General features: G+C 41.9%; 1 protein-coding gene, 1 long non-coding RNA gene and 1 pseudogene across 2 annotated transcripts; all 3 read right to left on the minus strand.

Moving 5' to 3' along the window:
- Nucleotides 1-772: 772 nt before the first annotated feature.
- LOC133891315 (origin of replication complex subunit 6-like) lies at nt 773-3,560 on the minus strand (annotated as a pseudogene).
- Nucleotides 3,561-4,711: 1,151 nt separating this feature from the next.
- On the minus strand, nt 4,712-6,052 carry LOC133891318 (uncharacterized). The gene is made up of 3 exons (XR_009904177.1): nt 5,757-6,052; nt 5,136-5,300; nt 4,712-4,822 (listed from the first exon to the last, which is right to left on the minus strand). It is a non-coding gene; the product is annotated as an uncharacterized LOC133891318 (long non-coding RNA).
- An 11,356-nt stretch (nt 6,053-17,408) lies between these two features.
- Nucleotides 17,409-19,317, minus strand: LOC133891798 (transcription factor MYB30-like). The gene is made up of 3 exons (XM_062332553.1): nt 18,847-19,317; nt 18,608-18,737; nt 17,409-18,486 (listed from the first exon to the last, which is right to left on the minus strand). The coding sequence occupies exons 1-3, from the start codon at nt 18,977-18,979 to the stop codon at nt 17,820-17,822; spliced, it is 930 nt and encodes a 309-aa protein (XP_062188537.1). The 5' UTR covers nt 18,980-19,317; the 3' UTR covers nt 17,409-17,819.
- Nucleotides 19,318-26,713: the final 7,396 nt, after the last annotated feature.

Consider the following 26,713-nt stretch of genomic DNA (forward strand, 5'->3'; position numbering starts at 1 on the left):
TCGAGACTTATAAAATTTACTTCTTGATGTAGCCCGCAGCCCCCGGCCACGGGCCGCCGTGCCCCTTTGCCCGCGCATGCAGCCGCCGTCGCGGGCTCGATTCGGACGCCCGCAGCCAACCGCAGGGGCACCCAACACAAAACTCATCGTTTCACAAATCCAGCAGATCACGATTACAATATACTGCGACTAAAAAACAACGTCTGCATCAGCCACTAGGTTAAACACAACGAGCACTTCATAGAAGACGTCAGAAGCACTTTTACTTGTACTTTTCAATATGAACGGCCGTATGCATTAGCTACTCAGGATACTATGATAGTATCTCGTCTTCTAGATTCCAGCCGCTCAATGGATGTAATAGGTTACCTAACGCCAGGGCGTCACGGAGGAGGAGGCGCCAATTGGACTGACGGGAGCAAGAGACCAACGAGTCATTCTAGAATTAAGACAGTATTCGATTAGAGAGCGAGGTGGGATAAAATAATTTTATTTATATATTTAAAAATATGATGATTTTATTTATATATAGATGATTATTTAGTATGTGAGATGAAACGAGTCTACTTTATTAACTCGAGTCCACCGTCAGTATCACATTTGAAATAAGATAACTAGGTTACATCATTTTTTTGAAACGACTGTGTTCTGAATTTTTGAAGAATATTCTCTAATTTCGAACCATTACATCTCACTGTTCTCCATCCAAACAGCTCAAAAACAAGATAAATCTGCTCCGTTCCATCTCGTTCCACAAACCAAACACTAACTAAAATTTTTTCTCATGTAGGTATAAACATGTCGCAATTTATATTTCTCATGGATAATTTATGTCGGAAAGATATAACATGTAAAAACAGAAGGGGAACGAAAGTGTCTTTTTTTTTTCTTTTCCCTTCTGCATTAAGAAGATAGAGCATATAGCACTTTCAGTCTCGGCAACTCCATTCTTGCGAAGAGGGTTCAGATCTATTTAGTTGGCTGCTGAAGGTACTTCCAAGGCAATGTCTGATGACTTCTTCTTGAAGTAAAGATGAGCTTGTCTCCTGGGTTTGGCAGGGTCTGAAGATAAAAGAGAACAATTAAATTCGTCAGGCATACGGTTAGATTAAGAATCACTGACTAGACAAGGATGTGGAACAGTGCAATGTACAAACCTGCATTGGTTTGCTTGTTGGAGGAAAGAACTGATGACTTCCACTCATTGTATGCTTGTTTCTCCATCTTGTGCCTCTTGTGAGTCGGTAACTGATATTGGAGCAAACAGACAGCGGTCACCAAAAAAAGCTAGCTAGGAAAATTCTGGCACCAAAATAATCGTTTAAACATAAGAAAAGTAATCTCAGCAGGAAAACTGTGGTGGATGGAACTAGACCATGCTTTAACACATCACAACATATAAGAAGGATTAGGTGCAGTTAAATGTTGCATGCTATTAGGTAGTGCGACGCATGGAGAAAGAACCATCACAATTTTCTAAAGCCCTAAAAAAACTATGTGTTCAGGCATTGTTACAGAAGAAAGAACTGACTGTACTACTGATTTTATGTCTTTTGATTCATTTCAGACTTCAGCCATCTAGCATGTAGCTAAACCTCTATTTGATCGATTTTGACTAAACCAGGGGGGCTACTGATACTGAAATAGCCTGATTGATGAAACCAGGATTATATATGCATAATAAAAGTTGCGACCTGGATTTCATGCAGGTTGAAGGCATATATAAGAAATTACAGTAGTGACTTTTACACTGCAGGATTAAGTTCAAACAGAAAGGTCAGTACAAATTAAACGTAAAATCATTTTTCGTCAGGCAAAGCATATCAATGAATCATGTTGTGCTTCATGGCATGCAATTCAAAAGGCAGATAGGCTAAATTTCAGTAGTCCTTGCTATAGCTTTATGGCATGCATTTCAGGAGAAAAAAATGTGATCGATAATCCACAATAAGCACTAATCAGGACATCAGGCGCATACATCTAGCTCATCTTGGTCGTCCTCTGAGGATTCATCAGATAAATCACTGTCATCCTCATATTTTCTTTTGCTCGGCAAAACATCCAGCAATTCTACAACAATGACAAAACGTAGGAGTTCAATGAGGAGCGCAGCAATACAAAGTTGTACAAAACTCCCAAGAAAACTAGATACTTTGTAGCATGCACTTTCTCATATGTAGAGTGAGTGAGTAGCACAGTGATGTAAGGAATGGATCATGAGAATATAGGTACCTCTATTCCCTTTGATGGACTTTGGATCCTTCTTCTCCTTGGCCATCCCGAAAACATCAAAGCAGAGGTCTGCCATTGATGTTGAAACCTGCAATCAGAACCACTGGAAGTAAGAAGAGAACAGAAGTACAGTGCACAAATCTAAGTGAACACACACAATAAGTGCACAGTGCAGATGTGTGCGCACATACAAAGAGGATATGAATAATTACCGTTGTAAATTCAGAGCTGGATGTACCACATAGATCTATTAGCTTTAGTTTGTCAACTTTGAGCTATGGGAAAAACAAGAAAAACTTCAGTACTACAAGAGGCGAATCGTCTAAGCATTGCAGAAGAGCGAACTTTTTTCTGAACCGGCAAGCACCTTGTGCCGCTTCGCACATAAATAGAACGCTGCTGCAGTAAACACCGGCCGACCAAAGTCAGTGCTTGCTCGGCGAGAAGGCAGCAAAGCAGCACGGAAACGCTCCTTGTAGCTGAAACAGATAAATTCTACCCTCAATATAGCATTCAAGCATGACTTTGCATCTCACTCTTTGCATACTTGGAGATAGGCCGTTGAAGATCAGAATGACATTGTCTACAACTCGTAATGATCTCAAGATAAAGGTGACGTAACATTCTAGGTTCGCAAAACTGTTACATTTCCACCAATGACTCAAATACAGGATGCCAGTACAATCAAACTGCCAGGAGAGAGCAGACTTACAGTGACAATCCCTTCTGCACGAAAGGTATCAGCCTGACGCAGCCAAACTGGATGCCCAACTCACGCACATCCAGCGTTGTCCTACAAGCCAAATTCCACTCTATTAATCACGGGTCGCAATTTGACGCATCGATTGGTGAAACAGAGGTGCAAAGAAGCGTACTTGACACCAAGGCCATTCTGCATCGCATTGAACGATCTGATGTACGCCTTCTCCGACATCCCGCTCATACGCACCGCCTCCGCCCGGTAAAATATCACCTGAAACCTGCACAATCCGCAAACGAAACAACACGGGTCACCCATGAACCAAAACGATCCCCCCGCTGGGGAAAATCATCGAACGGCTCGACAAGCAACACAAACTCACTTGGACGCAGCGATCTCCAGGCAGATGATCGCCTTGCACACCTCCCCCTGCAAAGCGCAGAGATCAGAGACGCATCACCACGACGGATAAAGGACAGGAAGAGGGTGGGCAGTCCGGGTCGTTCACGATGCCGAGTACGGAGGAGCCGAAGGTGACGTCGCAGAGGCGGCGGAGCTCGGCCGCCTTGCGGATGACGGGGCGGGACCCGGAGAGGCCGAGGCGCGTGGCGATCGCCGACATGTCCATGGCCGCCGGCGGGCGGGTGGGTGGGGACGGGGAGCGGGAGGCGGTTTTTGAATGTTGGCGACTTGGCGGGGAGAAATAGTGGCGATCTGGTCGGTTTTGGGATCGTTTTGGCGGGAGTTGGGAATTGATGCCATTCGCGTGTCGCGCCTAGATTTTTTTTATATACTAGTTAATGCCCGTGCGTTGCAATGGGACAACAACCAAATATAAGGGGTGATCTAATTACATGCTCGTGCGTTGCAACAGGAACCAAATATTTTCACACTATAATGTGTTGCCATCGTCTTAATAATGACTATAGTTAGAAATTTAAATGTAAAACTTCCAAGATAAAAGATAAATTGACCATTCAAGTTATTTTTATATTCTTAAGAGTAATAGAACAATCGTGACTACTTGTGGCTATTAATATTAATAGAAGTAACCGTGAATGCTAAGGTAATTTGGACATACTGCAATCTCAAAACAAAGGTTGCTTAACTTTATGCTGTTAGATTTTCTGATTTAGTTTGCAACGATCTAAGGACTTGCATATCAAGCTTTTAGAAGGAACAACGAAAAAATGCCAAAAGCATGTCAAAATTGACAAGAAATGTGGCATGTAGGTGTAAGCATCAGTGAGTACATTTCTTGTCAATGTCATGTAGTATAGATACAAATGCAAACCATTTTCTCAAAATCTCACTATACCCTAACTAAATAGGGAACAAGCTTTGCATGCAAGAATTTGAACCCTCCCGCTAAAAATATTTATCATGTGCTTATAGTACACACTCATTATAGTTCAATTGTAAGTCTAAAAACCATAAATTAAATCAAAATAGTTCAATATCATGATGGTTAACAGTAAAGAAATAAATGCACATAGAGTGCTTAGCTCATGTCAATCGAAATATTGAGTCCCACTACCTCTAAATCACTTCCGTTGCTCCATCAAAGAAGATAAATGCCTCAAACATAGCTACACTCAGCCAGCTGTCAGTCTGAAGTTCGAACTATTTCTTGCTTATATGATGGATAGTTGAAGCTACATTTTGGATCCATCTGAGTGTATAGGCTAAAGTTTAGAACGCGGTATAAATAGCATTTTACAGGTGGGTTCACAACCCATAGGAACCATGTCAAAAGCAATATGCAAAAAATAAAAACAGGAAAACAATAGAGCATCCCCAAAATTCACACTTACTGGACTCTGATGAACGATAATAATGGATCATCCATGGCTGCACCGCCTTGCCGGTCGCCAACTTTCTTCTGATAGCCTGCAGAGCTACCCAGGTGTTAGGATATGTGTAAAACTAACAATATTTCAATTCACCTATGCCAACTAAAAAAAATGGAGCCTGTTGCAGTGCAGGCACATATTACATTGCCTTTTCATTGTCTAATGACATGGATAAAAAAATACATGGAGCTGAGAAATAGCAGATGCGTAAGCAGAGCTTTATATCCAACATATATCTGGTCCCCATATGGATTTCTTGCAACAAAACAACCAAGCAGCTACTTAAAAAAGAAAATTATGTAGTTAATCTTATTTGGAAGAGGTAAAAAATGGGAAAAAGAAGGGCTAACCTGAAAGAACAGCAGTAACCGACACTGCTGTCGTTTTGACAAACTCATGGAACACACAAACCACAACATAATGAAATAATGAACGCACAATAACCTATTCATCTTGCATGCTTGCTAGTTGGAAAAGTCGACAGATCAAGGCCCTTTCTACACTTTTAGCGCTTTCTGTCCAAAAGAGAAGAAGCCATGAATAAAACTGTGAGAGTATAACAATATTATATTTGAGTGAACATGCACTCTAGGAGGGTTCGGACAAATTTACAGTTGATTTAAGAGTACATGACTAAATAGAGAGACCATGGTGCGTACATGAGATATTACAAAAAGACCATGGATGTAAGGCAGGAAAGTTACATTGATGTATCACAACAACAATTCGGTTAAGAAGTAATGGATCCATCTAGTAAACAGAATTGCTAAAAGCATTCACCTGAGAAAAATCAGTCAAGCGTAAGGACTCAATTTAGTAGTTCCTACAAAGTTTGGAACCACAGGTGAGAAGGCTCCATCTAGTATTTCAAATATAATAAACTACAACTGCCAAAAATGCATTCACAATGAATATCTGGCTGAAGGCATCATTTGCGAAATACCACAGAGTTTCTTTGCAATGCCAATCACCTGATTGTCAAATATCGTCTGAACTTTGCTTCATCTTCTATACCATTTGTCTTCTTGGTTATCGGAAGTAAGTTTCACTACCAGAAACTAAAAGAACCTTGCGATTAAAGCTGCAGTAAGTTTCAGTCACAATGGCACAACTCATTATGAATTATGCAACAACAGATATATATCAAAGCATTGAGAAAATAAGCACTTATCTAAGCTTGGATAAAGCTAGCATCCACATCTGCGATGGAACTACCTGTGCACACACGCAAAAATTTATAGAGATTATAAAAAGCTTGGATGAACACTATTGCTGCGGGTATAAGAGAGATTAAACAAAAGCAGTGATGAGCATCCAGAAAAGAAAGTATTTTGCAAAGAAAGAAATCAACCCCAGGGTCGGATGCATCTCCACACCATGCTAGACCAAGGAGGAGGATGAGGGGAATGACGAACCACTACAGGGCGGCTGCTGCTAGTCAGGCTCCTGGTGGCGTGCCCGGGTCTCTCGGATCCATCCATCCACCACATCGATGGCATTGGTCACCGACCAGAGTCGACGACGTGCGCAAGCCTAGCAGATCCTTCCGCCCACCGCCTCGATGGTGCCGGCCACCCGTTGAGCTGGCAGCGCATGGATCTCGTGGATCCATTTGGCCATCAAGGCTGTACGGTGTCGGCCACCCGCTTGACTTGGCGGCAACGCATCAATCAGAGGAGGCGGCGGGGAGGGGGATCGGCTGCTCACATCGGCGCAGGCGGGGAGCTCCATGGCCAGCCTCGGCGGCGAAGGAGAGGCCGCCGTCGTCGCCGGTAGGGAAGCTGACGTGGTTCTCAACCACGGACATGTCCAGCTTCATGTCATTGTGTGGCGGCAGAGGGAGGCGGCAGGGCCGAGGGAGGCACGGCCGGGGTTGATAGAGTGAGGCGAGGGAGGCGAAGGAATCGCGAGTGGAGCGAAGGAATATTCGGCAGCGGACGGAACACGCCTTGCGTGTTTTTTAAGTAGGAGAGATTTCGAAAATTTAAAAGTTGTAAAAATATATGTCCATCTGATTTTTTTTGAAGAATTGGCCTACTTCGTTCAGGATAAGTGATTTTTCTCAAACGGATGTTTGTTTTTGTAATTTTTTTTTAAAATATAATTCTGCAAATACAGGATGACTCGGCCGAAAATAAAAATAAAAAGCTATCGCGTTGTGGGTTGGTTTGGGCGTCCTCAGCCAATGGGCTGTGCTAATGGGCCATCTGCCCAATTCTTTTTTTCAACCCATCTGGCCAATTCTTGTTAGGCGGTTGCCAGTTTAGATAGTGAATTTAGTCCTCAAAAAAATAGCGAGTTTGGAAAATGGATCAAATCTCGAGTGTATAGTCCAAAGTTGAATTGAACATAACAATTTCCAGAGCAATCCCTTCCATTGGAATTGGGGATTAGTTTTTTTAGAAAAAAAAAACTTTTGGGCCTCAACTATTGAGTTCATCTGATTTTGATCCGAAACTACAAAATTGTATAACTCTGACCCCTAACTATCAATTCCAGTTCAATTTGTACACCGAGCTCGCCTAAAGCCCGGTAGTCTCGATGATCTCCTCTTATTCCAACCGGTCTCGCCACCCCTTTTGACTGACCAGCTCGTCCATGGAGGTGTCACGCGATTGAGGTGAGGGGAATGGTAGCCGCCGCTTCGAGTGGACGGCGATGTTGGGGCTCCATGAGGCGGGGCCTCGGCACCGCACAGTCTTGGTGAAGCCGAAGGTAGTCTTACCTTGGCCTAAGATGACGCAGAGAGGCATGGCGACAGCGAACGATGACGACCGAGGGTGAAGATCATCGTGGCGGTGCTGCAATGGATGATGAACGAAGGCGAGCCCTCACGCATGTTCCTATCAGTGACGTGGTGCTCTGCATGTGAAGACGCGGCGCGACACTCCCCACCAGAGGAGATCAGCGTGGGTGCTCCCTCGCCGAAGTGGGAGAAGACGATCTTGGCGGTGGTGATTTGGGCACAGAGAGCGAGAGAGAGAGAGCAGTGGATGCGTGCAGAAAGGGTGTGTCGAGGCCGAAGGTGCCCTTTTATAGCTGCTGAAAGGAGCGGAGCGGCTGGACGACGATGGTGGTCGTACAAGGTCGTTAAAGCGGGAGGAAACATCAATGTTGACTGGACGAAATAAGAGGAAGACATGTCAATGGTTGCATGGCACTGCTAAGGGGGCCAACCTTCAGTACCACTGCTATGTCAGCAAAAAAAACCCACCTAAAACAGTTTGGGTGTTAATTGAACCGGAATTGATTGTTTAGGGGTTGTGTGGCACAACTCCAGATCCGAGATCTATGCTGGATCTGAAGTTTGTATAATAAACTAAAATAATTTAAACATTTATTTTTTATCTAAAATAAAAAATAAATGACTTAATTAAATACCTTCAATCCATCTATAGTTTTAGGATATAGATTTTTTAGAGCTGGATATAAGCAGCTCTAAAAAAATTTAAGATCTGAATCTTTGCAAAACAAGATCCTAATGTGTGAATTACATGTTTTTATAGTTGAGGGTTAAAATCAGACAAACTCTCCCTCGATAAGTAAATAAAAACAGCCTCGTTTTTTTAGCGTGATAAGCTAAAGTTACATTGAAAAGGGGCACATGCCTAGCGCTACAGCTATCGCTAGTCGCCACCAGGGCTGAAACTTGCAGTTCCATTCATTTTTATCCGCTAGATCTTGCATACACAATCCTGATCGAGCTTGTGCAAACTACAGGAACATGGATTTCCATTTCCCCTTTTGCGGAAGGTCCTTCAGTTTTTAGCAAAGATTAAATCTAAAAACAACGCATGCATATTTTAGTCTTATGTTATACATATCTATTTTGCTCTTAAAAGTATACAAAATTATTACAAGTTTGAACCAATTTGTTTTTTTAAACTTGCTTGCAACAAAATTATTCTTTAAAAAAAAAAATAGCAGTTAGATCTGATATTATATTTGAATGGTTCTAATATGTTCATAAAAATTGTTGAACAACCGATCTAAATTGGCTTAACATGTTTCTTAAAATGTTCAGAGATCCGTTCTAATTTACTTATGATTTTTTTATAAAGTTACTTACATAACTACATTTAAGAGACAGACGAACAGATAGATTTTTTTTATCAAATATTTAATCTTTTTTTTGTCACGCATTAAAGTGGGTCACACATAAGTATTGCAAGTTCAGATGTAGAAAAGTCAAAAAAAAATACTAATGTTTAGACATTTTTACTAATATATATATTTATTCCATAAGTCTAAAGCTTGTACGTGGAATTTTAAGATATGTTCTTTAGCAAAATTGATAAGATCCATCTATTGAGTATTGACACGGCCGCCCGCCCAGCTAGCCGCGGAAAAGATTGGTTGAGGATTTGACAGGAAAGATGTGCCGTACCAGATATCATCTATCGTCGGGTGCCTTACCCTGCCGCGCACGAAGACCATCCGAGACAAAGTGGAATAGGATAGAGTTGTTCCTGTTTTTAGAGATGAGATAATCTTTTTTTTAAGTTGGTTGGATAGAATGAGTCTCTTTTTTTTTGGTTGAAAGGATGAGGACGAATGAGGATGAGAATCATTAACTAATTATATTTTTTAATTTTAAATAATAATAATTATTAATACACTAATTAACATATATTAATATTACTCTTGCCATAGTCATTACTAATTAACAATAAAATATATTAATTAATTATAATCATACTCTAATTGGCTCGTTAATTAGCAATAATTAGTACATTAACCCTTACAAATTCTAATCTCATAGTAATATGTACTAATAAGTAATACAAACATACTAATATCATTAATTATTTTACTAATGTGCATGATTAGCAAAGGTGGATGGCTTTGTCCCATCGATTTTGAGGGATATCTTCATTCAGCATATTGAGAGAATATTTTTTAAGAGGGATCATCCCATCCCTGCTGTCTCTGAACCAAACACCACAAAAACAAGAATTATCCTATCCCATTCCACCTCATCCCTTGAAACAAACAGACCCTTAGTGCAGGTTGATTGCTTGTATATGGCTCAATCTGGCTTATTGGATACAGGTAGTATGTTTTTGTTGCATGTATATCCCTTTTAGCCTGGCGTCTTGTAGATATGTATATTTTGGGTATTTACATAGAGTCGAGCTCGTTTAATGTAGGCTGGTGCCCTACTAATTATGTGATTAATGTGTGATTAGTGTGTATTAAGTGATATTGATATATTTTGAAGAATATTAAGTCTTAATAAGATAAATTAAGGTTATAAAAGTATAGTTGAGCAAAAATAAATATTATAGTAGTACACATTTGTCTATTTTTATATTATATAATATATTTCTATGCAAACAATTAAACATCACCTCTTTTCAATTAGATTGAATAGATATAAACAATGAAACAAAATATTATTACATGTATGTAGTCTAATTAGATGAGTCTAGCTCACAAATATGGACTAAGTTAGAATATGCGACGAGTCAATCAGGCCCTTACCGACTTACCAAAGGACGCCACGCATCGACAGTCCTGAGCCACACGAAGCAACAAAAACATCCTAGCTAGCCAGCCACAAAAGTTGTAGAGCTGCGTGAGCTCAACCATCTCGTCATATAGGAAGGGAAAATTTCTACTAATATTTATGTACGTATGGACTTCCGGTATCTGTCATTAAGTGCAACTATATCAACTATAACAAAGAAAAGAGAAAGAAAGAACGAAATTTTCTAGTAAATACTAGAAAAAGGGTTTCTACACAGGGTTAGTCAAAACAACGGTTTTACCATTTAAGTTAAGATTCATATTGATAAGGTAAGAAAAAATTATAAAATATTCATGTTGGAAAGTAAAGAAAAAACTATAAAATATATTAGAGAACCAATAGATAATTGAATATTATGTAAAAAGTATGAACGGATGAGATAATTTGTGTATACACACTGAAGATGCTTTTCTCATCAGCCATCCTTGTTTGACCGGGACGGGGCATTGCGGGCACATACGACGGATGATGAGGAGTAGTCTGTTATATTTGGAAGCAAATTTTATAAGATCCTATTCTACGAAAGATCGGCTCTTCTGTAACGATACATGTCTATTTCATCTCTTTTTTCTTCAGTCCAACTATTAAATTACAAAATAAATAATATAAATAAGATGTTACGAGAATTTTTTTAAATATGATCTATAAAATTTATTTTTCTGTTGGCTGCAGTGCATATGCGCGGCAGGGTGGCCGCGGGAACATGCGGTGACACGGCGCGGCAGGCTTCGGCCACGCACACTCCGCGCACGCCGCGGATCTGTCGAACCCGGTCGGTGGCGTCAGGTTTAGGTGCGGCGCCACGCCCATGGCACGCGAATGCGATCGTGTCGACCGATCGATCCCTAGTCGACGATTTTTGCCTCTCCGGGAGGGAAACGAATCGCACCAGCTTCTCTCGCGCGCTCGCCGAGTCGCGATCACCGCGGACTCATTCCATTGACTGCGCGTACGTACGTATCGTGATCACAATTAAGACAGGGCACATACAATTAATACCATCGGCTCGATCATTCCGATAATGCAGTTGTGAACAGTAATCACGAGGATCGAGAGGGGCATGTTAGTCTGAGCTGACTTTCCCTCCACGGAATCATATTCTTCAGCACTGTAGCGCTACAAATTTCTCCATCTCAGTTGTGAAATGGATATGATGTTAGAAACTGAGTGATAGCTCAGTGGGAGGGTCACTGGGTTCCATCCTTCGTCCCAGGTTCAATGTCTGAGCTCGGGATTTTTTATTTCAGTTGCTTCACGGGTGGAGTCAGTTTATTTATGGTCTCCAATGAAAACCGTGGCGGTGACAAATTAATAGGTCCTTTTAAAAAAAATGTATATGATGCGTTTTACAAAGTTAGTTTTATTTTCTTAATTAGATGTCATTTTAGGTTTTTTATGTGATGTTTTTCTAAAAAAAACTTTTATCGGAAGCTTTTGCAAGTTGGAGTTGAGAGTAATTAGTGTGGTTGTTTGGATGATATCTATTATGTTAGTAAATTTTAAAAAATGAGCTTCCATATTAATCCTCAAGAGTTAGAAATTTCCCCGTTAATCGTTGTAAAAAGAAAAGATTTATACCAACTATTTAATCCAGATTATAACAGTGTAAATCTGTCAATGACATACGGATTTGAATAGAATACAATAGATAACTACCCTAGTCTTTTTCCTTTAGTCTTGGTCCTCTCTTTCTTTTAGATTCCTAATTGGATGTTATCTCCTTATATAGTCAAAGTCGAAGAGATGTATTATATTTAAGATATATTTGGTAGAGTTTTTTCTGATCTAAATTCTTTAGAGGGAGTGATTCTCTGAGGAAAGTAGTTCTGGAGCTAAAAATGATTGTTAGTGATTCTATATGATAAGTGAATCAGGGAAAACTATTTTTTCAGCTTCTAATATCTAGTTCATTTAAGAAAATCACTCTTACGGATTCTACTCGGGAAATTAAAAACTGAAAACTGTTGTTTGGTATAGCTCTCCTGATTCCACTCTAGGAACTACTTGTAAGCTATGCCAAATAAGCTCTTAAAGTCTATTAGTGTAACCTTCCTATATTGTATTACTTTCGAATATGCGGGAAGATCTTTCCTAGTCTAGGTATGATTTTTCATATAGAACACGATTACATATTTGAGATATCAGTACATAACTTATTTACCTCATGATGGTTATAGATCTATCTCCAAAATATACCGTAGCTACATTAAATCATTAATTATGAAATACTTATGAGCAACCTCGCTAGTTAATCAAAAATATTGGAAGTGTTAGCAACCATGAGGATTATGCATGTCAAAGGTGGTGAAATAACAGATTGTCACACTGTTCATGTCAAAAAGAAAAAGGAACGAGGGTACTGTGACACTGTTACGTACGTTCACTAGAAGGACTGAACAATGTGCAACGTGTGTAGCGGCCTGATTAGCTCAGGCTCGAACAGTGGCTCGAAAATGAAAACTTGACAAATCGACGCTGAAATGTACTATCTGTACCAGAAAAGAAATCATGCCGTGCTCTCCGATTGTATCCTGAAGCTGGGTGCACGGAGGGCACTTAATGAAGAAACATGACATGTCGGCCAGCCTGGGCAAGCTAGCCAGCCGAACGGCCAATCTGCCATGGCCCATGGGACTGGGAGATCAGGATGCACGAAAAGAAAATTTTATAATATTTTTTATCAAAAGATTTTTATAAGATTTTAATCTATATTATTTATATGTTATTCTTTCTGATCTAAAAGATAATACGTATAACTAAGAGAAAGAAGAGAAAAGGTACATGTGACATATATAAAAGAGTGTCTTTATATAAGATCAGATCTTATAAAAATTTCCTTTCAAATACATATTATATTGTACAGATGGTCACATGCCATACATTTGCTTGCCTACCTTTTTCTTTTCTCTCTTAAAAAAAACTCTCTTTTCTTTTTCACTATCTTCTTCCACGCTTGTCCACGGGTGAGACGCGCTTGGTCTGGTTTGTTGCTTTGTGCAATCACGGGAAGTAACCCCAATGTGATCATAAACGCAAAATGCAATTTCGAGTCGTCACTCACACATAACCTGTGGCACTGTAACATGTCCTCATCCGTAAAGTGCGTAGTGGCAGCACCGAATCAACCGAGGTGTTCAGCCAAAGCAATTAGCTCAAACGCTGTACAAGTTTTTTTGCCCGTTCATTCAGAGAGGAAAAGCATATAGTTCATGAGGGGTTTACCTATCCAGTTACAGGCAGCCCCCTGGTTGCTACCATGTAGGGATGGCCGACTCGTGAATATTCATAAATTTGCTATAGTTTAATTTAATTAACTAGTTAATTAAGTTAAAATAAAGTGGATATACATATCGCTCTACACTATAAATGACAATAAGATATTATGAATATGGATAGTGCTCACCCATATTTGTACTAACCAGTTTTTACTTCGCATGTGAGCGAAGAGCGAAGATCAAACCTGTCATCCACAGGTATACCTACTTACCCGCTAACGCAGGGTAGCGACGACGCAGCTCAAGGCGACGGTGCTCAGACGGTGGCAGACGAGCGGCGTGGTGGTGCTAAGTGGAGCGGCTCAGGGCGGGGAGCCGGGGAGCCATAGGGCTGGGTGGCAACGACGCTCGGATAGCAGCAAACCGACACGTGATGGCAGCCCGCAGCGAATATATGGCCTGGAGTAGGGACGCGGGCTGGTGTCATGGTGTGTTGTGTTCTTGTGTGTGAAAGTATGAGGGGGCGGCAGGGGTGGAGTTGGAGTGTGAGGGGAGGCATGGGGTGGAGTCGGAGTTGAAGTGTTTACTGGTACCTGTATATATGTTAGGTAGTGATTTATACCTATAAATATATCCGCAGACAGTATATAAGGAACAAATATGAATCTATTAAAATATTTACTCGTGAATAAACAGGAGAAACTGCCGTCCCAACTCCACGCCTATCCCTACTCCCATCGGGAGAGAATTCAACACAAACACAGAATAATCGCTAGGAAGCTCAATGCACCCAAGCCTTGGGGTCCTGCTCCTCAACTTCCTCCTTCCCCGTTACAATTTCTGCGAACGCCATCTCCCTTTTTCTCGAACACGGGTAACCCCATTTCTATTATCAGATAACAGAATCTAAAACGCCATCAGCATCAGGTTGATTCCCTTCCTCCTTTAATTGCTCTTTGCGCTACCTGTAGCTGGTTCATCTCTTTCACTTCAATAACGCGACGATTCCGCAAACGCAGTACAAGTTTGTTTAGAATCACAGGATGTGCTGTTCCATTAACAGTGCCTGATTAGCATTCTCGGGTACAGTATTAAGTGGGTTTTGTTTGTCTGTCTGCTGAGCCGGTTATCATCAGTTGCATGCACTTGAGGAACCAATGCGAAATCTGAAACGAACGGCATGGGACCTCCAAGTGCAACCCCATGAGGAACGGGGGTTGTCATGTAGACAAGGGCATGGGCCATTTGTGACTTGTGTCATTATCAAATGGAAGAATAACCAAATGCTAATACACATATCTGCAAACGATGATTTTGATTGCGAGGGGAAAATCTCACTTTTCAAAATGTCTCGTTTAATCTGAATTCGAAGGTAATGGGGGCATGTGCCTTGAATATATGCTCCGTATACTGTCACAATCCTCAGAGCATTCAAGGCCCTCTGACGCAAAGTCTCTTGCCTTGGTTAGAGGCCCTTCAGGTTTTCAGCGAGAACCGAGAGCCAGGGCAACATGGCCATTTGGCAATTTGGGAGTGCAGGGTGCCCATGAATGGCTGCCACTTTAGTCCTTTTCACCATTTTTACAGCTTGGAAATGAACGTAGTGCATGGTTGATGGGTCGTTGGATGCATGGGTTGGCGAGAGGCTGTGTCGTCTTCACACATGTCGTGTATTTAAATGTCTGGCAACTTCCTATTCTCCAAATGAAAAATAAGGCAGATGTTAAATTTTGTTTTTGAAAAAAATTTCGACTCACAACCGTTTTCATTCTCTCCCCCGCCCGCCTCTGACCATCTTCGACAGTGAGGACACCAACAGATCTACTCCCATAACCCCCACCACACTAATCTGATGTGTCGAGATGCCCATGTCCCATCCTAGCCGATCGGCTATTCTCCGCCGCTCACGGCCGACGATACCCCCACTGCTGCTTATATGTCCACCTTCTTCGTCAGGCCAACCTTTCTCCCCCATAAATCTTCTAAGTCCGGCAAGTATGGAGGACACCTTAAATCCCGAAACCCCTAACCCCGCCACCAGTTGTTGGCCTTCGTCGCCTTATCACATTTTCTAAATTTCAACTATATGAAATTTGGGAAGTTTGGAAAAATAATGTTAATAGAAACATCAAATCGTTGATTGTTCCACTACTAGTACAGCGTAGTTTAGAAGAAGAAGAAAAATATGTATCCACAATCATCATGTGGTGATCCGAAGGGTACATGTTGGAGGTAAATAGATAAATATTGGAGTTTTGAGGCCAACATGAAGGTGTACGCAGCTGTGATATGGCACAACAAACATGGCAATTTGTTTCTGGTACTGGATTTCTCATGACAAACCTGGCATCGTCTTACGCAAGTTAAACATCAAGCCGTTGGCCATTTCATTCTTTTCATGTCATTTTGTTAAACTTTCGATTAGTTCTACCATCTAAATTCATTGTTCACCGGTATTGTTCACAAACATAGTGGTATTCTGTTTCTCTAAAAATTAATGGTCTTCTATTTCTCTAAAAATCATATAACTTTTTATACATATTTCATAATTCATATATAACTTATTTTAATTGTATTCACTAAAAAGACTATGTAGAATTTAAACTAAATTTCTCAAAAAAAACTGCTTTATAATTTCTACTAATTATTAGGGCCTCAAATAAAATTATTAAAATATAAGAAAATTCACTAATATTCTTCTTATATGATGGACTAATTTCTAAACTTATTTCTAGCCCTAGGTTTGCGTATAAATGGAGTATTACACATGAATTCACTTTTTCACCATATAAGCTAGGGCTAGAAATAATTTTAGAAATTAGTTCATCACATAAGAAAAATACTAGCGAATTTTTCAAGATTTTTGCAATTTTATTTGTGGTCCTAACAATTAGTATAAGTTATAAAAGTAGTTTTTTTAGAATTTTTTCTACATAAATTTTTAAATAAATCCAATTAAAATAGGTTGCACATAGATTATAGAATATTTACAAAAAGTTCTAGTATTTTTTTGAAGAAACCGAAAATCTCTGTGCTCGTGAACAATATCAATGAACAGTGAATTTATAGGACATAACTGACCGAAAGTCTAACAGAGTGGTACGAAGGAAGAAAAATTGAAACAAATGGTAGATAAGCAAATTTCATTTTCTACAGCGGCATAGAGGGAAGAGGAATTGTTTTTATAGCAAATAAGAATTTTGCCCTATGTAGGTAGGAGTAGGACTATCCTGCATTCAAACTAGTACTGCTTGGTATAAAAGAACAAATTAAGAATATTATAGCCCATAAGCATTTAAGTATATATACATCTAGATATATCTGGCGTACCAAACGGCAAATCCGTACCGAAGTACTATTAGCTATAAAGACCAAACCTAACATGTATTTCCATGTGCATTGTACAGATATTTTTTAATGAGAACTACATATATGTACGTATCATGTCGATCTATCCTAAAGACCAAACCTAACATGTATTTCCATGTGCATTGTATTTAATGAGAACTACATATATGTACGTATCATGTCGATCTATCCTGAGCCATGCATAAATATGGATTAACGCATATCTTTCATCATGCTGTTCTAATTTCAGGGGCGGATCTAGAAAAGTTAGTGGCCGGGTTCGTACTAAGATTGTTTATATCAAGGTGACTTGTAACGAGTCAAATATTTTCTTAAAAACTTGCGAGAAATATGTCAGTGGCCGTCTAATACTGGCTCGCCCCTGCGTGCCATTGCTAGATGTGTGAAACTGCAGGAGTGGCCAAGGATAGTATACTTTTTTGGGGCCATATATGAATCTCTGAGAGGAATATGTGCCACTTCTGCGGAAAAATGAGAAAAATGAGATATATATGCATTACCCAGAGGTATGAAAACAATTACTAGAATATCAATTAGTACTAATTTAGTGATAATAGCAGCACCACAATTTATGACAAGTATGTGACATATTGATGCCACGCTCCCACACAATCTGCAACTTGCTCAAGGGGATCTACTCCAAATTGAAGGCTACAATAAACCAAAACCCCAAGAACATATTCACTCATAGTAAGGATAATAACAGATTAGGAGTGCCTCCATGTTCTTCGAATCTAAATGAAAACTAAGCAGATCCTAAGTGTAGTAGTTAGATAAAGTGACAGTTGATTTGCAACAACCAATTAGTCACTGACATACTATAGGATCTATGTAGTTTTCTTTAGGGAACAGGACACTAGTACCAGCACTCCTCACTCAAGTGATTCACTTGAGCTGAGCCGCATCGCTTAACACACTAGCTAGAAAGGGTAATCCATGGCGACGTCAAGCAGGCTGCCGCTCTGGACATGGTGGTAGTTGCTGTCGTCGTCCAAAAGCCACGACTCGATTGCGGTTAGCTGCGTCTGCTGAGCCGCCACGGTCGGCTGCGTCCCGTACTCGAACAGTGGCGCACCCTTGGCCGGCGCCGCAGACACGACGGCGGCGCCACCGTACGACACCTCCGATGCCTCCGAGCACCCGGACGCGCTCTCCGCCCCGCCGGGCGTGCCCGGACCGCTGCCGCCTCGGCGCCCCTTCCTGCTGGCCCACCCGTCCAGCATCCGCGAGATGTTGTCCGTGGACAGGACGTACTGCCCCGCCGCCGAGGGGGAGCACAGCGACGCGCCCGACGAGCTCGACTCCGGGCTGTCGCCGCCGACGATCCCCGCGCCTGCTGCGTCGGGCTGCTGCGGCTTGACGTCGTCTAGCGGCGTCAAGGCCTCGCGCAGCGCGCGGCGCGCCATGTTGATGTCCGTCTGCAGCCTCTTCTCCCACTGCCCCTTGGACGACGACGGCGGCCTGTGCGCCGGCGGCTTGGCCGCCGCGTCGCTGCCGCTCTGCAGCTTACGCTTGAGGTGCGTGTTCCAGTAGTTCTTGATGTCGTTGTCCGTCCGCTCCGGCAGGTACGACGCGATCGCCGCCCACCTACACCGCACCATGCGTTCGACACATCAGCATTTTTTTGCTTACACCATGTAACACACCGCAAGATCAAGCTAGTAGTCCACCCAAGAAGGAAACAACATGTGTATTCTAATCTCCGTACCTGTTGCCGAGGAGAGCCTGGAGGTGGACGATGAGCTTCTCCTCCTGGTCGGTGAAATTGCCGCGCTTGATGCCCGGCCGGAGGTAGTTGGTCCACCGCAGCCGGCAGCTCTTGCTACATCGTATCAGCCCTGCATCATCCGCACATACGATCTTTCAGAATCTAGATCGACGCGATCTAATCTAGAATCTCTCACGCATGCATGGAAATGAACGGACACGGATTAGGCAACCACATACCGGTTCTGGTTGGGACGGCGCGCCAGTTTCCGGGGCCGTGCTCCTGGATGTAGGAGACGAGGACGAGGTCCTCCTCCGGCGTCCACGGCCCCTTCTTGACGCCCTCCTTGTCGCAGCACGGTGGCCTCACCATGGTCGTCGAGCTAGCTGCTCCCTTGCGAATCCTCTCTGTGGTGCGTGCGCGGGCTTGTGATGCGAGTGAACTGCGGTGGTGGACAAGAAGCGGCGCCGTATAAGAACAAGCGCGAGACCGTCAGAGCGAGGCGGCTGAGGCAGAGAGCTCTCTGATCTGTGTCTTGTTGCGAGCGACTGAGCTAGAAGAAGCCAGCGCGCGTTGTTGGTGTCTGTGGTAGCTCGAGGACAAGGCCGGGTCCAAGGGGGTCAGGTATAGGTGCGTATATATACACACCCACACAAACGGTAGCCGCGGCCAAAGCACAGCGCTGACCTTTGTGCTGTGTGGGCTAAGGCTAACCAGCTTCCCCGGCCAGGACACCGATGCAGCTAGCTTCATCGAGAGAGAGAGAGAGAGAGAGAGAGAGAGAGAGAGAGAGAGAGAGAAGTGTGCATTTACTCTGAGCTCGTGGCAAAGTCAGCCTGGTGGTGGGGCGATACAGCACACACCAGTGCAGTGTGCAGTGGCTGTGCCGCGCGGCCGGCCCTAGCCCGCCTTTTCCTTGCGATGCCGCGTCGCATTAATCGCGCCGGGTGTGTGGCCGCATATGGCGTGTTGCGACGCACTTGGCTTCCATCCCCTTGGCCGTATGCATGCGACGAGGCAGACTGCATGCGCTGCCGTGTTCCTTCCTCTCCTTCCCATTGATCATCTTCATCTCTGCCCTACCCGACCGGCCGACCCCTTCGATTCAATGCTTGTTAGCTCTACCAGCAGCCATCTCATGTGCGCGCGCGGCCTTCACGTTCCTCTTCTCGACTCCCGTAGACCAAAAACCGGGGAGGAAGAAAGATGCGTGAGTGTGTACGCGTGATGATGTGATTGTATATATATGTTTATGAGTTGTATTAATATTTTTTAAAATAAAATCTACTACTGCTACTATATTACCCACTGATGTAGTGATGTGTTGGCCATGGTGGTGGACCTTCAACGAATGGTGTATGGTGGGCAACCGTATTTGACTCCGTTAGATTATCTTCAACGGTTTTTCTTCAGAAATTAGAATCTCTTCACAACGGAATTTTCGTTCACTTCAGCGCTCCAACGGTTTCTCTTTACGTCTTCTGTCATGAAGAAATTTCTAACATCATTCTCTTCACGACGAGACTATCTCTCTTTTCCTTTTATGATTTTATTTAAAAGAAAGTTGTTGTAAATAAGAGAAAATAAAAAAAATGAGAACGAAAAAGAGAATAAAAAAATAGAACTTAACGAAGAGAATATGATTGAAGATGATCTAAAGCTCCGTTCGTGTAGCGTCGCTCGTCTTCACTTGCATCTCCTGACTTCCAACTCTTGTTTTGGCTTGGTACAAGTAGCAGGTATGTGACTGACCGGGACTGAGGCACTGAGCGCCTGCTCGGTTTGTAAAGGTTGTCAGTCTAGCACCACGTCCGTCCCGGCTCGAACCCGACATACTGTTGCGTCACGATTCATATTTCATAAAGCCATCCCATTGAAGTGAAGCCAAGCCAGCCGGTTTTACTCCTACCAGATTCGACGCCAAAACCTGGTCGCCTTCGTCAGTTTTGACCGCCATGGCATAGTAGCTAGGCATACTGACATACCCCGTAGTAGCATTTCGGTGAGTTTGACTCTACGTCACGTTCCCCGGACGCTATAAAAGGGGCCTTTCCAGTGCAGCCTACCGACGATCCCTGTGAACATGAATAAAGTGGCAGTACAGTAATGACCGGCTCGTGTTGCCTTGGCACTTTAATCGTGTCCATATATATATGTATACGAGCATAGTTAATGTGGTGCATCAAAGTTGCGCCAATACGCGGGAGGAGACCAATTGATCAGGAAATAAATTATACATAATTTTATTTAGAAAGGTTCTTGTGAAATTTTATCTATATCATACATTTTGTGATCTAATAATTAAGTTAAAGAAGAAAAAATAAATAAATGCGTATCAACACATAAAAGAATTTTTATAGGATAAGATTTTATAAAATTTGTTTTCACTAGATTGGCATGCGGTCTAACTTAGTGCAGCACCGGCACATGCGCGAGCTGGCTGGCTGCGTGTCTAGAAGGTCAACGAGCAGGAGTAAAGGGGATGTGACTCAAAGTCAACACAGAGCCCACGGGACAGGAGTACAAGACTTGGATAGCTATAGCCTACGGACAGATAGATAGCCGTATGTGCATAGCAAAGCTTGCTTCTTGGGATTGGGTCGGATTAAATCCTTCATCACTTACTGCTTTCCTTTTAAAGAAAAATACTCCTAGTAGTACCAAGGATAGCGGATGTGGTAAGGAATTGGAATCCTCTCAGTAAATGATTTCTACAGTACTAGTAATGAGAACAGTACCATCCTGAACTACTGTAGCACTCCTCGCAACATATTGTGCTACCTCTAACTTCACAAGCGTGAATTCAGAGGATCCGAATTTATACAGTAAGGAGACATGCATATGTAGATAATGAGATACCAACGGTAATAGTGGATAAATTTGTATATATAGATATTTGAAATATAGCTATTACAAATATAACCATTAAAATATAGCTATTGCAAATATAACCGTTACAAATATATAATTTATTATAAGATATTATTAAAATATAGAAGAGTGAAATATAAAAAATAAAATATAGATAGTATGTTGAACTGAAAAGAGATGTAAAAATACAATCTTTTTAGAGAGCACTCTATACGAAAATATTGATGGATTAATTTGGCTACTCTTCCGTAGACGACGCTCTTAGAGACCTAACAATGTCACGCCTAACAATGCCACGCTTTGCCACATATTTTGTTAACCAAACACTTTGCCACAATTATCTTTACCCAAGTTTGACTCATTAGACGAACGTTTGGTCCCGGGTCACAACTTACAGAATTAGGCGTGCCAATTTTTTCTTAGCGTGGTCCTACACGTCATATATTCATGAAGTTGTGGGAAGATACCCGTAAGCAAGCTAAGTCGTGGTGAGCTTTTTATTTGCCACAAGTGGGACAAACATAGGCAATCTTGGGCGATGAACAAATTAAGTCGGCCCTTAGTTTTGCTGGTGAAGTAGGCGTGCTAGTGTGTATTGTCAAACAAAATATGCTTCAAGATAAGTTCAAAGTAAATGCATTCTACGATGTAGACGCAGTATTTCATTTCTTGGAGATGCATTCTACGTTGTAGACGCAGTATTCCATTTCTTGGAAACAAGTCCGCAATTTTTGGTCACACCGCGGCTGTCTAACATGAGACTGAAGAGACGTGGCGCGTGCGTAGTCAGAGTTAATAAAAGGACACATAGCATCAGTCGAACGTGAAGAAAACATTTTTCTCTTTTTTTAGACTACATGAAGGCATCTTCTATCTCTTGACTACATGGAGAAAACATTCCAGAAAGTAGTACTACTACAGTACTAGCTATCTCCAGGAATGAAAAGGTTGGATGAAGGAGGCATGCGTAAATTAAATTAACTATCAGAGAAATGATTTGTATACATGGTTTGAAAATTCTATATAGTATGTTTTTTTAATCGTATATGTAAAAGAGTCGGTATAAATTGGATTTATACAAATGATTTTTTAACCGTCTGTAAATGATTTGTACTAACAATTTTAAATTAGAACCGTCTGTACTATATTTTTTTAGCTAAAAAGAATCTTAAAAAATATTTTTTTCTACCCATACCAACTCTCTTTATTATTATATAGGCACGGTCACAAATCACACGATTTTTCATACAAAATACTACAAATGCTTTTTCTAAAAGTCGAAACCGCAACATCTAATCTCGCACGAACCTCCCTTAAGGTCTCACCTGTTACCCATTACTGATCACTGTATAAAAATAATCTATATAAGAGATATACTTAAAATAAGTGATACACTATTAATATATACGATTTTAAAATTGAAATTGTCTATACTAATATTAGAGACGGATGTACTGATTTTTTTTACAGAAGAGCGTGGGATCGTCCCGTCTAGGGTATGTTTGGTTGTCTGCATGGTGTCTCGTATAGCTATATCGTATATCCTGAATGAGAGAAAGTAGGATGTAGGAGCTGTATTTTAAAAAAGAAGAATATTTGGTTGGTTGGATGAGAGAATGTAGATTAAATTTGAGTTTATGTTTGACAGAATTTAAAGCTGCATGTAGGGGATAGCTATCGCTCACAAGTAAATCCAACACAGAACCGGCTGCATCCGTCGGGTCTGTATCGCATCCGAATCCCGCGTATCCCTCGTCCTGCCCGCGCGGGTGCATGCGCTGGACGCTAGTGCGGACATCCAAACTGTATCGTGTACGGCTCCGCCGATACAAGCCGACGGGAGCAGCCCAACCGAACACACTCCTACCCGTTCACATGCGCGAGACGCCGTACGAGCACAGAGCGGGCGAAGGGCAGAGTGGCTGACTGACTCGTCCACTGGATCCATCCACTGCCGTGACACACAAAAGCGTAGGCAAAAATTATGTTAGTTATTCTTGACACAAAGGCAGCTGTGGGTGCTGTGCTAGATCATGTTACTGTCAGCATGCAGCAGCACAGAGAAAGAAACATAGGCCACGTACATATGCTATCATGTCGCCGTTGCTTGTGCGGCAGCATTGGCACGCGACAGAGGCCGAGACCAGTGCTCTGATATAGATGGTTAAAGTTTAGAAACGTTTATATTATTTTTTATATTAATAGTTTTAATTAGAATTATCTGTGTTATTACTGTTTACGTATAGATAATTTTAAACTAGAATTGTCTATATAAAAATAACAGTATATACGGTTCTAAATTAAAATTATTTATACTACTACTATAAACAGTTAGAGTTTGTAACATACGTACTATTACAAACTGTCTTGTTTTATTGGATTGTTCATTATTATTTTCTCATACAATCCTAATATAAGGTAATCTATGATAACTTTATACATATGCCATTATAGATCCGTATGTAAGAGACATCTCACTACATGAATTTTGTAATAGTGATTCTGAACATCCGCAGAAACCAAAACACCTCTACAGATTTCAATTTGGTTCAGCGTTCATACATCACAGAAGGACTGATGGCACTGCGGCGCCAGATCGTCTGTCTGAATGCGGGATTAATTTAGATGGAGAATCTACTTGATTAAAGATAACGAACAAGATGCTGCACTGGAGAGAGTACTTGGAGCCGCTAGCAAGCAGGTACGGCTGCCGAGCGTGGTGGCTCAAGACTTGGTCACCGGTCAGCCACAGAGAATTAATGTGGTGTACCGTACCATGCGGCGATTGATCAGATCGACTGGTATGGATGCCTATCCAAGTACAAGCAGCACATTCCGCGAAATTGCCATCAGACAATACTATACTACTACAGCGAGATTTGCGTAGTAGTACAAAGCATTTACGATTGTAGCCCTGAATTCTGCAGATCGTGTGTGTGTCTATATATATATATATATAATATTTGTTACATACTCATATACATATATATATCATTCGGTTATAAATATTTATCGTTTTGAATTTTTTATAATATTTGATAAATAACTTCGATTACTATTATTTATTTAAATATAGTTATAATATCTAATAAAAATATAATATCATGAGAGTATTTATCAAGATAAATCTACACATGTGATTTTTATATTTTAAACTAAATATGTTAAAAATTATTGATGATCAAAGTTTTAAAAGTATGATTGTATCTTGATCAAAACGATAAATATTTATAACCGGAGAGAGTATATAAGAAGATTAAGTATATATTTGGCGCCTTATTTTATTCATAAGCTGGAGTACTACTGCAGTGGTGGTACCATACCAGATGGTTTCAGTGTTTCAGACAACAAATTAAAGTGGTTTTATTTTTTGTTCTTTCAGTGGTCGTTGCTTTTCCTAAACAGTCTGACAGTTTAGATAACGTTATTGTTGCGTGTGAGTTGTACCTGTGCGAACGAGGTGATACTGAGAGCATTCATGAGCTATACATCAGGATGCTTAATCCGATCGGTTAGAGGAACAATGAACCTCCCTTTCCAGGTTGAGTGTTAAGCGCGTGTTAATACTCGTCCGTGAAAAATCTAGCTCACTTTTCCATCAAGGCTGCACTTTTCTGCACTCGATCTGTACTGATGTGCTAAGCAAACATTGAGGTTTTTGGACCATTTGGTCGGAGGGCAAACTTGAGGACAAGTGTAAATCTAGCATGCAGCATGCAGGCAAGGCATGAATTGAGATCTAGATGAGCTGATTTGCACATGAAATTGAAGTATTTACTCCAAAGTAATTGGGTAAGGAAAGCCATGAACGAATTTACTCCAAACTAATTAGGCGTGCAGCATGCGCGTACATAACTGGCACAAAAAAATTAAAGGAGAAGAGAAGTGTAAGCCGAAATTATGGAAAACGATGAGCTAGGGTTCACACGGCCAGAGACCCAGGTGTACGGCGCCAACTGAATCGTGTCAATCGTAATTTGACTTCCCTTCGTGGCTTCGCACTGTTAAGCTAGCTAGATTAGACTTTATCCGCTGCTAATTACTCCATTAGTAGAGCTCGATTAGCATCAGGGATCGAATTCAGCTAGCTTATAGGTTAGTCAAGGTGATGGATGGAGCCATCGACCCATCCGCGATCGGCCGGCCGCCTTCACGGGTCTCCTCGAATTCAACACCGCGACAGCGACTCCTGAATTCAAGACTGTCCTCGCCGGTGGCCAGGTTCATTTGGACAAGATCTATCGATGTGGAGTGCAGGAATAGTGAAACGGTGAATGGTCAGAAGAGGTCAGGGTCTCCTGGCTAGGGTTTATCTTCCGCGCGATGCTGCATGCCCATCCGTTGCCGATTCAATGGCTGAGATAGTGAGATTGCAGTCTCGCCTGCGGTTTCAGTAAATCAGTAGTGTAGTTAGTGATGATCTGTGGAATAATGCCGCTACATTGACGCTGGTTTTAAGATGAACGACCGGGATATACCTCAGCTGGTGCAGTGGACCCGGACCGAATCCAATAGTCTGTGAAGATAGCAGAAAAAGAAGTAATGCATGGTGGTCAGCGATATGAAGGAGAGAGGAGAATCAGATCAGACTCGAGTAGTGAAGAGAGAGCGGCAGGTTGATGGCTGGAAACCACGAGCGGACGGAAGGAAATTTTACGAGACTCTTCATCAAAAGATTCATATGAGATTTTAATTCATATCGTCTTTTTCTGATACAACTGCTAGCACGTGTAACTGAAAATAATGAGTGAGATATATGGTATAAAAAAAGTGTTTCTATAAGACCGGATGATAGAATTTGTTTCCGAGCGGAGGCACGCAGTGATGCTTGCTGGTGCACAATCGCATGCATGCAGGAGCCTCCTGACACGTACGGCAGCAGGCACCTCCTTGAAAAACAGCAACGTCACTCGTGACCCATCTTGTGGCCGTTCCTTGGATAATCCGGTGACTCGCTCGCACGTCCATGATGGCCCTGTTTCCCGGAGCCTCGATGCATGCCGCGCTAGCAAAGCCGGAGTGCCCGCCGGCAGCTCAACCCCGCTCCAGCCTTGTCACGCACAACGGCACATGGCGTGGCATCTCAAAAACGCCAAGCGAACGCACGGCCTGGCACACGCACACGCACACGCACACGCGTACGGTCTCCGTTCCAAAGCGACTTTTGGGATCGCGGCATTACTCCTCGATGTCGGCCGGCCGGCGGGCGAATTGAACGCAGGGTGTGGAGGCCGG

This window comes from Phragmites australis, chromosome 14 (genome assembly GCF_958298935.1).
Source record: "Phragmites australis chromosome 14, lpPhrAust1.1, whole genome shotgun sequence".
Classification (NCBI taxonomy): Eukaryota; Viridiplantae; Streptophyta; class Magnoliopsida; order Poales; family Poaceae; genus Phragmites; species Phragmites australis.